At 41.3% G+C, this 16,430-nt stretch overlaps 1 protein-coding gene across 2 annotated transcripts in view; it reads right to left on the bottom strand.

Annotated features, from left to right (window-relative positions):
* Positions 1–16,430, bottom strand: part of FYN (FYN proto-oncogene, Src family tyrosine kinase) — a 215,124-nt gene that overhangs the window by 36,032 nt on the left and 162,662 nt on the right. Inside the window, exons 6-8 of one of the 2 annotated variants that reach the window (XM_019520076.1) lie at positions 14,667–14,770; positions 9,130–9,279; positions 3,918–4,073 (exon numbers count right to left, since the gene is read on the bottom strand). In XM_019520076.1, the coding sequence (XP_019375621.1) occupies positions 3,918–4,073; positions 9,130–9,279; positions 14,667–14,770 (410 nt within the window). Of the gene's footprint in view, positions 1–3,917; positions 4,074–4,506; positions 4,672–9,129; positions 9,280–14,666; positions 14,771–16,430 lie in introns of both variants that reach the window. The other variant, XM_019520075.1, reaches the window with a different exon arrangement.

The raw sequence follows: 16,430 nt of genomic DNA, 5'->3' as shown, positions 1-16,430 counted from the left end.
CCCCCCCCCCCCCCCCCCCCCCCCAATACTCTTTTGGGTGCAGGACTGCATCTCCCACAGCAAAGCCTCCTGGGGGAAGTGAGGGGGTGAGCACAGTAAGTCTCTACTTACTGTGCTCACCCCCTCATCCACACAGGTACACTATGGGGGCATGGGGCTGCGCCCACCTGGCTCCTATTGCCAAGATGCTCTAGTTGTGGCAAAGACACCTGGCAGGACAGGGCCATCCTAGTGCCCCCTTTAAGTCAGTGCCTGGGGCTGGTGCCCTGCTTGTGCCCCTCTAGTTATGGTACTGGCTAAAAGCCTATATGCTACTTAAATCTTAATTAAGCCTTTAAACTAGAGCATAAGTACTGCAGGACTTAAATGGCGCATAAGCCTTGTGCTGGCCCTCTGCCGGAGATGAATTTTGCCCATACTGAAGGCTAGGAGGTTCTACCAGCATCAGAACAGCTGCAATGAGCTTAACAAGTAAGGCTTGGTTATTGGCAGTTTGTAAACAGAGAAAACAAAAAGGCTGTTGGGGGAGGGAACACGCTTTGATCACCAGCAACCCTGGCTCAGTGCTGTGGTCTCACAGCTGCCCCTCAGTGACACTGCTAATGTGCCTCAGATAGAGTTAGTGGCAGTGATGTTCAGGCGGGAAAGAAGACAGCTTGATATTCTCTGTTTGGGAAGAGCTGCCAGAGAAAGGTTTTAACATGTAAACATGAATGCATTTTATATTAGGTCACCAAGAAACAGACAGAACCACACTGTGCCATGTACAGAGAACCACTTTGCTGAACAGCAGCAGGCTTTTAAATGCCACAGACAGGTAAATCAGAGGTGAAAGCCTGACCCTGGAGAAGTCAATGGAATTTCTATCACTGACAGAACTGTAGCTAGGTTTCTATACCAGGATTTTACAAGATGAATAATATGTTAGCTACTCATTCTCACTTTCTTGAAAATCCCAGGACTCCTCCTATCAGCATGATCCATGAGCACTCTTTTAGTAAGCCTATTTTAAAATACGTTTTAAAATTTCTACATGTTTTTAAAATACGAACAGAGAGGTTATTTAACACCCTACATCATTTCATTAATTTTTTTAAGGACACAATGATAATTTCTTCTTGCTATCATTCGGCCTTTTTGTCTGCTGCAGAAACAATCACTAACTATAATTTTCATTGCTGGAATTGTCTTAAGATACATATTTTGTCTATAGGTAGTTGAGATTTATTTAAAGACTATTACTATTGAGTAAGAGCAACATCTACTGAACAATATTTTGAGTATCTGACTTGCTCTAATTTTTATTCCTTTGTGTATGTCAATTTTTTATTACAGGTCATCTCATTATTACAGCTGCTGTATGCTTTTTCTTGATTAGTTTTCCATTTGGTTTAATGCTTTCTTTCTGTTAGCTGCTATGGGCTTTTTATTTCTTGCATTTGTGACAGTTTTAATGTATCTGCTGTTATAATTGATTCTAACCATTTAAATGAAAGGTGTTCAGAGCCATCCACTGAGAAGTAGCTTGAGTCCCTGTACATCACTATAAGCCTAAAAATAATAGGAACATTCACAAATTCCTGTGGACATTACTATAAAATAAAGGCAGTTTTCTTTAGAGAATGCCAATGGTATTTTGATATGTTACTTAAAGCATTTAAACAAAGAATCAGATTCACAGGTATGCAATCTGCCTGGCTTGCACTACACAAGTAATGTAAAGCAGCTGCAAAAACTCACTGTAACCGGCTGGTTTATATCACTGGAATAGCACAAAATAACCAGACCAAACAGGGTTCAATTGGCCCATGATTCTTAGGAAAAGAAACTGTCAACAGTGATGATATTTTAACATGCCAAAATATTTTTTACTGATTTTAATATGATGGCGTAACTGTGTGTGTGTGTGTACACATGCATTTGATCTGGGATCAGTTTACTTGCAAGTAAACTACTTGCAAGTAAACACTCCCAGGCAACCATCTACAAATGCAGGGGCATGAGAGCAGATTTGCTACTCCTAGCAGCAAACTGCTCATACTTCCTGTGGCCCTGCAATGTGCCCCTGCCTCCACCTGGGGGAGCTCTAGGCTCCCCCTTGGTGCTAGCCCAGGGGCTGGCAGGGAGCACTGGACCAGAAGACAGCTGTTTCCTGGCCAGGGCTGGGACATTGCTCCCTGCCCCCGGGAGGCTGCCTGCTGCTAGGGTAGGGGGACAATATCCCCTTGCCTCAGCAGCAGGAAACTCCTAGCCCTGGCTCCCTGATTGGGGCAGGGGATTTGGAAAGAGCTGGGGGTGGGGGGGGGCAGGTCTAAGCCCCCTGCCTCGATCTGCCAGTGGGGTACCTAGCAGAGAGCCCTTGGCTGGGCGGGGATTCGCCTCATGCCTTGAGCACCCTATCAGGGTGGGGGGCTGGGACCTGCCCTTGACTAGGACAGTTCCCAGCCCCATGATTATGGGATTGGGGATCCTTATCTCCCAGCACCAGCTCTGTGGCTGCAGGGCCAGCACTGGGAGATCCTTATCTCTTGGCCCAAACTTAGCAATCATGGGTCTTGGGCTGGGAGATAAGCATCTCTCAGCACTGTCCTTGTGACTGCAGAGTGGGTGCTGGGAAATAAGGATCTCTCCCAGCCTGAGCCCTGTGACCATGGAGCTGGCACTGGGATAATAGGATCTCCCAGCCCACCCCCCCCTTCCCCTATCACGATCTCAAAGTGGGGGGCTTGGCGCTCCCTCCTGCCAGGGCAGGGGGACATAGTCTCTGCCTGGGCTCTGGTGGTGGAGCCTGCCCCAGCAGCAGGCAGCTCTTGGGGGCAGAGAGCAATCTCCCTCCCCCTGGTGGCTGGCTGACCGGGAGCAGATTTGTTCCTAGTCAGGTGTCTACATGTGCATTACTGCACAATACTTGTGAGTAAATTTGCTACTTGCATATGCATATGCATACTGCACAGTAAACTATGCTACTTCACAGTAAAATATCTCATGCAAACACACCCACTGAGTGCAAACATTGATATGCTCCTTATAGAATAGCTCCTGTAGTGTAGTTTGGTGATGTTAAGATTAAAATTAAATGTGTATATTTTTAGTTAATATTTTAGAGTAAGTAAAATCTGAAGACCACTGTGGAGGGGATTAGTAAGTAGAATGGAGGGTAACAGAAGCAATCATGGTAGATTTACAACTTGCGAGAATTCACTAGTGTCAATGGGTGACCCAACTATTAAGGTCATGGCTTTGTTCTCTCAGTCTCTATCTATACTGGTTTACTCAAGTTTTGCTTGTGGGATATACACTTCATATTACCCTGGCAAAGAGAATGCTAGGAATGCTATCCTGACAATATTAACTTTCCCATAAGGCAGCTGTTTTTGGGCCTGTTCCTACAAGGACTTCTATGAATAAAGAAAATGACACATTTGTGTTGGCAGGATTGATCATCCGCTAAAGGTTACATGTTCAGTCAACTTGCTTTACATGTGTGTTTTACAGCATGTACAGACATCCATTCTCTAGGTTATTTTTTCCTGGAGTGGCCATTTTTACTTTGGAATAAAAAAGTTGAACATCTCTACACTCATGATTCTTCCAAAGAGAGCAGTGACTGTCCTAGGAGAAACCGAATGTCTGTACGAGGACTTATTTTAATGTCCTTACTTAGCTGTATTTGTTATTTAATCATAGGAGTAAATATAATGCAACAGTAACATATAAAGCAATGACCCCTCATAGTAGTAGGTACAAATGGAAGAAGACATCCCAACTTTGTCAGTGGGTGGCCTGACTCCGTCAGACACAGGTTCCGATTATTCAGACCATTTTGGCTGGTTTAATGATCTCTATTCAAAAGGTACAGGTCTTTCAAGATGGCCTTAAAAAGATCCATCCAAAACAAAATATATTCTCTGCCTTACCACGCCATACTTCCGCGAAACACCCCTGACCAAGCTTCTGTTCCAGAAATAATGAATCACGTGCAACTTCCCATGCATCTTTAGCCAATCCGACAGTTTGTGGAGTATGATTCGAAGCAATCACAGTTAAGTTAAAACACAAACCATCAGCTTTCTCTATAGGAGAGGAAATTAATAAAAACATACTTATAATCAAAAAATACGCATGCATCAAAAAAGATGGAAGGTGATTTGTTCTTCAGTGCTGCATATTTGGACACTGAAGATAGGGAGTTTATGCCAGCTTGCTGAAGGACCCTTTGTCTAATTACCAGATTAGAACGTGACGCCTTGATTTATTATTGAGGCTGGGGTAATTTGTCAAAACTGAAACCTGATGAAAAGGGTAGAAAGGATCAGTTTTCTTTTGCCATAAATTGTATCAGATGTTTGAAATAAAAGAATTTCAGTCAGAAACATGGCATCAAAATCATTTCCCCTAATAATTCTAAGCTTTTATTTTGTTGGCTACATAACAGTTTTAGTTTCACCTTCCACCTTGTAATACCCACACGGGCTGCTATTTTAGAATAATGGTTTCACTCCATACCCATCCATACTTCCCCAAACTGCCCATTTCCCAGTCTCTTGATCAACTGTAGGGATTCTCGTGGAATTTCCCAGACATCTTTGGTTTTGACTGACAGATCAGTAAGCCTTGGCATTCCTTTATGACAGGGAACTACTAAGCGGCAGCAAAGGCCTGCAGCTCTCTCTGATGGAGCCAGAAGTGGAGGCGACAGCAAAGAAGAGGAAAGAAAAAAGAGTGAGACACATGGAACAAAAACAGTAAGCATAAAAACAATGCTGCTCACCACAGTTGTTAGTCGCATACCACAAAGCCTCTCAGATAAGTAGAAACTGAACACTGAAACATTCACTTGAGACAGAACAGGAAATGCTTTTTTCTTTTTACCCTCAAACTGAAAGTGATTGTCAATTGTTCTCTCACTGAGGTGGCTGCACTGTTATAGTAGCCAGGATTTCTATTCTCCTTATGCTGCACTAAAGTACATTCATTAATTGGTGCAGTATAAATCAAGACATTTATTTATTTATTTATTTACCTACTTATTTATTTAAGAATCACCAGTAACCCATAATCTGGATTATTTATAAACTTCCTGTCAACTACAACTACAAAGACATTTCTTTAAAACTTCCCATGTTTTTTGGAAACTGCAAAATGACAAAAAATTGGCAGGCATTTTTTGGCATATTGTCATGTGAAAGGTATTTGGCATCCTGTCTGAATTCTGAATGTACGTGCTTTGCATAGTACTCAGCTCTACACCTCTTTGGTTGGATTATTCTACTTATCCATTGTGAGATTCACAGATGACTGATTAACCACAGACTAGATTGAGGTCAGAATGACTACAAGTCATATAATTTTAGAACTCCCTATCCTATCATTGTTATAATAAATAATAATGTATGAACTAATGGACAGATAATAGTACTTCACACAGCAGACTCACTGTATGCTCAGAATACTTTTACACTAAATGGAGCCAACAGCACTGGGCTATTGGTGGAAGACTACTCTTACAATTTAAATATTAAACCAAGCTTTCCATTCTCTTTCACAACATTTCCCTCTAGTCAGATTTGTGCACCAAAATGACAAGGGAAAGGCTAAATCTATTGAAAAACAGAGCTCTGGTTCCTAAACTGAGATGTCCTAGGGCAGTGGGAACTCATTCACTCTCTCTGGGAACCTGAACTGGTTTTCTAGTAGGGGAAACTAGCAGATCGCCAAGGGCTATAAAGCAGAAAATAGGACTCAGGACACGAAGACATCTCTCCTGGAAAGGCAAGGATTCAGCTACACAATGAATGTTCTCTAGATAATATTTTGAAATGCTCTCAAAAGTTTGGATGGTGGCAACCTGAAATTTAGGGACATTCTGGTCTTTTGCTTTCTTTTAACTGGAAAAGAATCCATCAGTTTTGGTGCTGATGGAACTAAACGTGTAGGAACAGATCTGACTAACTTGTCTGTGAGTGATGCTCTAAGTCTAATGTTAGAGAAACGGTGGAGAGGACTGAAGCTTCCAGTGTACTGTTCTTGAAATGTCTATCAGGCTTCAGGCAATGCTGGATAATAGCTGGTTTTATTTTAATACCTTTAGGCTGGCTTGTTCACTCACAAAAGTCAAGATACTATAATGTAGAGGAGATGAAACACCTTAGCCCTGAGATTCTAGACTCGTGATTCTCAACCAAGATGCTGCACAACACTGGGCCCTGAGATCCTTTGAAGGGTGTCATGGGGTGCCATGCAATGTTAGCACTGTTAGGTGCGTGAATGTGATTCACAGGATAAACCCAAAGATTTTGAATAGGAATTCATAATGTTAAAATTATTATGACCTGTAGTGGTTTGAGTTCTTTGTAACAGAAGAATTACTCTGGTATTTTTCTGTAGTCAAAAACCAAGTGAAAACTAAGAGTTGGCATTTTCTGAGGGGTATCTTGCATCTAAAAAAAGGTTGAGAACCACTGTTCTAGACAACATTTGGCTTTGTTTAGCATAAAATCACCTGAAGCATAGATTATAACAACTCTCCCAGGTAGAGAAGCTCATCAGATATAGGAAAACAAAAAGTCAGATATTTAAGAGACATCAGGGCAGGAATATGGCATAAAGAAAACAGTGGTTATACAAGAAAGATCCCACAAAGATTATATCTTAAAATCTATTTTGTGAAAGATTGTTGAACTGTGAATGTTTCAAATAATCTGTTATCATTATAAAAAGGTAAAATAGGGATTATTCTAACAATGAATTTTTTGTTTTAAAGAGAGCCTGGTGAAAGGCACAGCCATCTTTTAATAGTGAATCTATTCAGAGTTTCTTAGGTCTTTAAAATGTAGATGCTACATATATAATTTGAAAATAATCTGAGAAGATAACACAAAGCACTTCTGGCTAGAGGAAAAGATGCCATTTTATTACTACACAGGGGAATAATGTGGGAGGTCAGAAAGAACACTAGAATCCCCATTTGTACTTTGTTGAACCAGTTAGATATTGGCATTTTAACATTTTATAATGTAGAAAGCATTGCAGGATACACTTCAGTGGGAATATTTGAGCCAGATACTGTACAAAAATGTGAATTCACATTTTAGGTCAGAACATTTCTGCCTGTCTTAAATAACACATACTTAGGCAGTGCTAAGCAGTATGATCTCTGCTTGCTTAGCTGGCACTGCTCTGCTATAATATAGTAGTACCAACACATAAGTTATATTCACCAATTCTGTCTGCTTAAAGATGTAGTTTTGGCAAAAGCCTTTACCTGAACATAGCACTCTCTCTATAAGTTTCTTCACCAGTTTCATGCAATATTTATGGTGAAATTAACTGAGGGTGCTTTCAGTGTTACGGATATATTCTGTTGTTTGTTAGTACTAGTGATCATAGGTCAAATGCAAAGGTTGTGCAATGTGTGAAATGATTATATACTTCTGGACTGAAGTGCATCATGGTAGGATGGTACTCCATTAAGGGTACGTCTACTCTGCAATATGAACCTGTGACTGATGTGTGGAGACATACACAAGCTAGCTTTAAAATAGTTAGCCCAGATACTGATAGAACTATGGCTATAGCAGCCTGGGCTCTAGGCATAGCGCAGCTCGGGTTTTTACGCAGTCGCCTAAGCAGACTTGTGTAGTTTATAGTGAAGCCCAGGTCACTGCAGCCCTGCTACTATCAATACTCAAATCAAACAACTAGCTTAAAGGTAGTTCAAGATGTCTATGCATGTGCAAGCTGCAGTCGCATCTTCATCTTGCAGTGTAAGCCAGCCCTCAGAGTAATTTAGACAAGAACACTGATCACCTTTGTGCCTTGCACCAATTAATGGGTACAGGCCCTTCACAAGAATAAATATCTTGTCATGGCCAAATGCTGCAGTGAATATCAGTGGCTGCAAACTCAGTGAAAGCAGCTGGAGGCATTTATTTTCCCCTCCTCCCACCTCTGTTTGAAAGCATGGTATAATATCAGGGCATGCATTAGAGACTTTCACCCTACCAAGGAGGTGATGTCATAAAGCTGTCCTTATCTAACATTTGTCAGATGGCCCACAAGGAGTTTGGGGTTTCAGTCCAGTTTCCATTGGAGAAAAAGGTAGCTACAGCACAAAATCCTGCCACCGCAAGATTAATTAGCAGAGACATGCTGGCAGTTTAGGAAATGGTAGCATAAGGAAAGCTGCCCTGAGGGTGTTCATGAGCTACTTGTTCTGTGGCTAAAGGGAGGTTCTGTACATTCAACAGGTGCAACACCAAGGTATGCTTTTCCAAAGGGCTCAGTGCTAACCCAATTCTGCTTCTACTCAGTCAGTAGGATTTTTAACACTTTTTTTCCAACAGAAACAGCTTTAGGTCAGCGCTGAGCAGCCGCGAAAACTGTGCCCTTATTGTTCTTTTCCTACAAGAACAGGATAGCATGGCATGGCATTTTGTGCAGAGTGGCACAAGCTAACCCCAATCAGAATGTAAAGCAGGTGATGAAATAGGTGTTTACACTACAGATCAGCCCAAACCAAAACGTCAGATCAGGACAGTCGGGGTCTCTGGGAGATTCTGAATCCAAATACTTATCTGAATTTTGTTGCTGGCTACTAGCTCAGTTACGAATCTGAGTTTTGTTGCTGGTCACTATCTCAGGTATGAATTTGGCAACTTGGGCTAGTCTGTAGTTTAAACTCTGGAAGTTACAAAATCCTTCCTTTTGAGAGAACATGATATATCCATTACAAATACTGAGTATTTAACAAGTAATGATTGAAATGCAATACACCCAGCAGGAATCATCAGGAAAATTCCACTGCCAGAACCCTCCCGTGCCCCTGTGCAGTAGTTGTACAGTTCATAAGGTATGTAGTTTAGATGACTGCACAAAAGCACTTTGGGGATTTTAGGAAGAAAAATCATAAAAAAGATAAGCAAGTTATTTCACTGCCTTTGTACCCTATGAATGGCATAGAAAACCATTGATAACTGCAATGGGAAAGGGATAATAAAAATGCATTGCAATGAAGTAGAAGCACAGCTCAAACGACATCTTAAAACACCTTATACAGAAAAGAGCTCAGCAGCAAACATTTTTGTTTTACAATAGCTGACGGTATAGGACATTTGTCTGCAAAGTTACCTGAATAATGCTGAACTAGCTGCTGAAGAGTTTCAAACTGTGCCCTAGTTGTGATATAATATCCACCATTGTCAAGTTTACGAATCTTATAATGTTTGACGTGGTCTCCTTTCATATCATCCCAGTCACGAATGGACAGGGAATAGGCACCTGTTCAAAAGAAGGGAGGCAGGGGGAAATAATGTGTAAGTAGCACTTAGATAATGGAATGTTTTTAAATGTCAGCTGTTATTAGACAGTAAAGATAGCACCTAGAAAACCAAGTATTTACTGTACTTTAAATAAGAACAGGTAAGTAAAGCACAATTACAGTGAGCAACAATTATAATCTCGGAGGTGGACTCACATTTACACTTTGCTCTGCTCCAGCTGGAGTGAGGGGCTGTAGTGTAAATGAGAATTCACACCTTAACATTTACTGTTTAAATTTGTTGAATTTCCTTTCTCATGTAAGTGTCAGGTTATACTGCAAATACTGTGGTTTAGGTAAATGCCAAAATGTGTCAAATGTCAAGATTTTTACAGCATCCACAGGAGATAATGATTTATAACTACACTTTGTCCATAAGAAGCCCAAATTGCTTCAGAAACATTAACAATCAATCAATAAACAAACTTTATATGCAGCAATCTCTTTGATCACTGCTGAAGTACAACCGTCTTCCAGAGAAAAAACAAAGCAACATTAACACTTGGCAGGAACACAAACCTGCATCAGCTCATTGAACATCTCTTGCTCCAAATCCAAGGTGAGGCTCATTAGATATGGTAGAAGGCAAAGGTACAAACCGGTCCTCTCTTGTACCAAAAGTGAAATGTAATTACAGCATGAAACACTTTTCTGAGCAGACGACTAACTTCAAAACTGAAGGAACCCGGTATGAGGCATCTTTATTCAAAGCTTAAAGGAATAGGTGCCCAGTCATAATTGATTCAAGCTTGCAAAAATACCCTATTGTGACAAAATATTATTAAGCTACTTGTCCTCAGTTAGGAGGCAAACACAGAAGGGACCTCTTGGGTTATCACAGACAAACACTTTATATAAGAATAAACAAAAATAAGTTACTGAGTTGTCCTTTTCTATAGTTTCAGACAACCCAAAACACCAGAAGCAGTCACTCCAGCCTACAGGGTTGCCGTCAAACAATACTGACTGGCAGGGTATGGAAACTATCTGTACCTTTTAAATTACCTGACAGGTTTAATCATCATTGGCACAACTGTACATGTGCTCGACACCTGCTCCGATACGTTCGGATTAGAATGTGTCAGAGCAGACTCCATTAATCTAATTAGCATGCTCCAGCAACCTCAGTGTCATGTGTATTCAGTGTCCCCACACTTCAAAATGGCAGTGGGGGTGCTTTAACTGTAGCTCATCAATTGAGCTTTAGTTAAATTGCCAGTGCTGCAATTTTGAAGCACGGGACACTGAATACATGAGACACTACAGGCAGTTTAATTAGCACAGCTCCTGAGAGCTCCTAAGAGCCGCTCTAATTAATACCACTACCCCTTGCCCTGTCCTGGATCACATGTGAAGATGCCCCGTGGAACTATCTTGAGTGAAACAGTGCTAAAACCAGCTATGCAACCAACTTTCTGCATGGAAAATGTCTCTGCAGGCTTTCTTGGAGACATCTGTTGCAAGGAGTCAGATTTATGAAATTTAAAAATTCCTTTGGTCATATTGGACTGTAACAGGATTCCAGTGAGCTGTTTACCGCAGACTTGAGCTCCAGTAAGCAAGACCCTCTAAGCCAGCTTGGAAGAGCTCTCAAACGTCATTCATCCCTGAATATGAAGAAAAGAGCCAACCTTAAAAAACTGTCAGCATTTATATATTTGATTTTGTTTTATGAGGAAGGGAGATGCGCTAAGAGGAGAGAGAGCTTTCTGTGAGCTTGGAACAAAAATTGAACACTTAGGGGCTTGTTGTTTTGAGGTTTATATGTGTCAGCTCTCCAAGCTGCGAAGTCAGGAACTTCTTTTTTTGGAGGCAAACCAGGGCCACGAACAGGCATTATATTTGTACCAGGAGAAAAGCCTTTCTCCGAGAACAAAAAGAGAGCACATGGCCACTCGAGAGATTTCTTGCAGGACAGAACTGGTTCTTCTGCAAGAAACTAGATCAGATACTTATAAGACAGTTCTCCCTCATCCTGGTCCAACCTGCACAGCTGGACACCTCTCTTGAGTGTGGAAGACAACTGATATCCAACAGTCCCCTGCTCTTCCTTCTTCCCTCCAAGGAGAAAACAAGGAGGGAGAGCACTGGTTCCCTGACAGCCTGCCCATGTACCCCTGTCAGAGAGCCCTGTGAGGACGGTGTCCTGAAAAAGTCCCCCCCTCCTGCAAATCAGCTGACTGGGGGCAGGGAATTCTCTTATTGGAAATCCTTCCTGGATTGGGTTCCTGCTGTAGGAAAATGGCCTTCCTGTCCCACCAGTCATCTGGTTGGTAGGAGGGGTGGCACTCTCTTGAGGCAAGAAGCCTCCTGGAAGGAGTTTCCACTGTGGCACAATGCCCCTGCCTCACCCTTACTGCTCTGGGTCAGCCCAAAGTACTGTGGGTGGAGGCAGACTACTGTGCTGTGGTGGCAAGGCTCATGTAGCCTTGCTGCCATGGCAGAATGCCCCCACCTCACCTTGGGCTGCTTCAGGCTGACCCAGACTAAAGAGAGAAGAGGCAGGCTGCCATGCCATGGCAGCAAGGCTCCCTAAGCCTTGCTGCAGTGAAGTGTGCCCCCTCTGTTATGGAAGTTATAATTTAGAGATGCTCCCTAATTTAAAAGATTTTGCAATTAGGGGATGGTGCCTCCTTTAGCTGTTAATTATAGAGAAAGACCAAGGGTCTGGAGAGGGTGCCTACTGCTCCATAATAAAGTTCCTTGTTTAGTTCCTCTCATTCATGTATGCCTGTTTTTACTGAACCTGGTGATCACTACACTCTCCTCCCCCTGTTGGCTGGTTGGCTCAGGGAGTGTAAAGGGTGGGGGCTATTTTTCTATGCCAAGAACCAGCCTGTGTAGCTCTCTAGCCAGGGGCCTGGAACGCATATATGCTCCAGTTCCTGGGCTACTTTTTTGCAGTAAGAATTTCACAGAAATTCTTGCTTGTAGAAATGAGCACCTGTCTGTGGCCCATACTCCATACTGATGTACTTACACCACAGTCCTATTCACAGAACTCTTCAGGTGGAGTCCTTTACCTAGATAGCTCTGCATCTGTGGGCTGTGCACCCCTCACAACAGCTGCTTTTAATTTAGTCACACTCACTGGTTATCTGACTAATATTACTAATTCTTCAGGAAAATGTAAACAAGACTTAGGTTCCAGTCCAATAATCAGATCTGAGTGGGTGGCCCTTTGTGAAGCCCTGCTGACTTCAGATCCTATTGCAAGACTTGAATTTTAGTTCTATTACTAGATAAAAGCAAGAGATATGATTCCTTTTTCTGTTCAGTAATCTGCAAGGCTCATTATGGCACCATTAGTCAATATAAATATGCAGAGATACAGGCAAAAGAACTATATTTATGAACTTAAAAAAAAGTCTGTTAGCATATTATAAGCAGTAGTTGGAAGAGTGGAGATTAGAAAGGGGTGTATGATCATATAGAGAAGTGGTGATGAAGTGTCTCGGGAATCAGGCTTGAAAAGATCTGAAGACGGATTTGATTTATTTCTTTCGAAGTGGGAGAGAGGGTAATCCTGACCAAAAAGGGTTATATTAACTGTTAAAATAATCAGGCTTAATACTTAACATGTTCCTCGCCGATTCACAGATTTTAAGACAAGAAGTGACCACTGTAGGCTACAGAATTCTGTCCAGTGATTTTTTTCTGCTTTTTCTTTCTGCTCAGAACTGTTAGCTAAGCTACAGCAGGTTTTTAGAAAATCCTGATGTTACAATATCAAGTGACAGAGAATACACTTTTCCCCATCCTCTCAGCTGTTTTACTTTCTCTTCTCTGAAATGCAGGGTTGCTATATTTTCACTTTCAGAGCACGGAAGTAAGAATCTTGACCAAGGACATGTATCATTATTTTAAATAACACTTCCTGTACAAGAGCCTTGATGTAAACTTGTCCAGTAATTATATAAATCCTGAGGTCAGAAGGCAAAAAAAAAATTGAGACTGCTGTTATAAGCACATCCCTAATGTGCTTACCTCTTTTTTTCCCTACAAAGCAAAAGAAAACTGATTCACCTAAGGGAAATGGTGTGGAAGTTCTGAAAAAATATCACTTGAAAAAACAAAGTCACAATGGGCTAAAAAATAGCATTATATACAACTATCCATGCAGCTACCTCCTGCAAGTTTCAAACATGCTTATATCAGCTGAGTTTTCAATCTCTCAGAGTGGATTCAAGACATGCTCCTCACATAAAAAGGAGGAGTCAATGACACTGAACATCTGAAATCAATCTTCAAATAAAGCCATATTGAATTATTAAAGGCAATGCCTTGGCCCTGGTGAGAATGCCAGGCTGCTAGCTACCCTACGGGAAAGCTGCAGTGTTGAAAACTGTTCTTTTGAAGCAGCAGACTTTCCATTGACTTTCCATTATAATGGACCTTCAGAATTAAAAATAAATTGACATACATGGCAACCTAAACATTTGCATGTGGAAAATCAGGCAAGATCTACTGTATAAAAAGAGGGTAGACTGGGAAATGTAAGTGGTTCTAGTCTCCCAAGTCAGATCAATAGCTTGAGATCCATCTACTTAGAATGCCAACTCATTACCGTACAATGCTCCTTTTTCTTGCAGACTTTGATCAAAAGTGAAATGGTTGTTATATGAATCATCATAAGACTTCACTGCGAGGGTCAGTGGCAATTCAGATTGCTTACAGCAAGCACTTTAGTTTGTCTGCAGACTCAAATCACCACGTGCAGATCTGGCACATATTTTGAAGGTTGTGTTCATCATGTAACAATATTTTAGCATTTAGGAGCAACTCTGCTGCTGCTCCTCATATGAGCTGGACAGGCATAGTCCCACATCCAGTAGTATACCTTGGGGGACTGAGGAGGGTGGAATGATGCCCTCCCCACCAGAAGGCTTTGCCATGGGAGGCACAACCTTGCCACTGTGGGGAGCCCGTGATGCTACCTGTTCTTCAGTAGCAGCCTAAACCAGTTACTTCTGCCACTCAAGTGAGGAGAGCCTAGGCAGGTAAGACTCCTCTCTCTTTCCCCTCCCTCCCCCTCCTCTCCAGTGGTTACCATAGTTCTACCCCTCCCCTCCTCACTCAGTCCCGAAAGAGCTTGCTATACCTTTCTTACTTACATCTGGTCAAGGAACTAGGCTTTACGAATTCTGCTTGTGATAAATAATGATTTGCATTGAATTGAGCTGCAGTGATTAAAAAAGCATGCATTGGCATACCCAATCTAACTACATGACATCATTCTACACCATAGTTTTATTGAAAGAGACATTTATTGATCTGTCACAATCATGGGCTACAACTTCCCTCCTAAAGGTATAATTTATGATCATAACACCTTTGGTCATCTTACCTTTGGTGGTTTCACTTTCCCGAATAAGGAAGGTACCTCTGGGGTTTCCAAATGACAACAGCTGCCTCTCAGCATCTTTTCGACCAAGTTTGCCAAAGTACCACCTTAACAAAAATATCAGAGGAAGTATGAAAAGTGCTGGGCAGAGTAATCAATAGGGTCACTCAACTTTCCTAACTAGATCATTTAAATTAACTGTGGGCCACTTCAGCATGTCTTGCTTTGGTCCACCTTCTTCAGAAGTAAGGAACCTCTGAAGATGCTGTCACAGAAGTTCTGAGGAACAGTCAATCTGTGGGACAGGATAGGAAATGGGACAGAGAATATGCATGATCAACATCTATTTGATGTTTTCCTGCTGATGTGCCAATGGACAGGGTTTACCCAAGTTTAGTGCGTTACACATAATGGATGAGATACATTGAAGAAATACAGCTGAAAACATTTTTTATCATTCTTCCACTAGAGAGCTACAAATGAACAAATCTTCAAATCAGAAGCATTTCTTAGACTTCAGTTTAAACAAAAAATATTGAATAATTTATAAACCTGTGGTTGCTTGACTATAGGAGTCCACTTTTTCCTGCAGCATCATGGCTAAGGCTACACACAGTGTATATTACACAATTAACTGGTTAATTGTGCAATAACTTTAGCCTGGCCACATGTGCAATGCAATTATCATGCCATAAAAATGTCCATCCATAAAAGTGTTATACAACTATAAAAAGAGCCAACCAGCTACAAAGTTAGTGCTTGAAAATGTGTAAAAGGAATCAAAACTCATGGAAGAGGTGATATCTTTAATTAGAACAACTAGATATTTGCAAACAAATTATTTTATTTATTTGTAAGCTTTCAGGCACACTAACCCTTCATCAGGGATAGGAGACAGCAGAGATTGTAAAAGTTCTCCTAGCTAGAAATGAAAATTCATATTTCACAGGAAACCCAAAGGTGTGGCAAAGTCTCCTGTTTGTTCAGGTTAGGCATAGAGAAAGGTTGAAAAAGTGTTTTTACCTCAAAGTTTTCTGGCAAGCCACCAGACAACTTTGAGGTAAAAACACTTTTTCAACCTTTCTCTTTGCCTAACCTGAACAAACAGGAGACTTTGCCACACCTTCAGGTTTCCTGTGAAATATGAATTTTCGTTTCTGCCTAGGAGAACTTTTACAATCTCTGCTCTCTCTGGTGCCTGATGAAGGGTAAGAGTGCCCGAAAACTTGCAAATAAATAAAATAATTTGTTTGTAAATATCTAATTGGTCTAATAAAAGTATCACCTCTTCCACGAGTTTTGATTCATTTTGCCTCTAGATCAACATCATTACAACCTGGATACCTGAAAATGTGTAACAACATTATAGCTGGTTTCCATCTAGCTTTAATTTGAATGAGTGGCAGGGCTCTAAGAAACACAGGTTAGAAGTCCAGATAAAACTAAGAGGCTATCACAATGAAATCATCATGATTCTGTAGGGTTTTCGTCTCTTGGAATCACTGTGCTTTAGTCGTTTCTTGGTTCTGAGCACCTCATAATTTAAAAGGCCTCTCATTTGAAAACAAACTGCTTATTATAATAGGGAAATTTTATAACACGAGTTTGCATGCTCACCCAAAAGGACCTTGTGTCCACTGTGAGATAAATATAGTTTTAGAATGGAACCACGTGTTAGTCCAAAGAAATGATACATCCCTGTGGATTATGTTTTAGTGCTTGCTGTGTGTTTTGGCTGGCTGCTTACAGACATAAAACCCCACCAAG

The sequence above is a fragment of the Gavialis gangeticus genome, unplaced genomic scaffold, assembly GCF_001723915.1.
Source record: "Gavialis gangeticus isolate Ggan-Ray unplaced genomic scaffold, GavGan_comp1, whole genome shotgun sequence".
Lineage (NCBI taxonomy): Eukaryota > Metazoa > Chordata > Crocodylia > Gavialidae > Gavialis > Gavialis gangeticus.
Note: the sequence above shows the minus strand (reverse complement) of the source record. Positions and strands in the feature narration are given on the sequence as shown.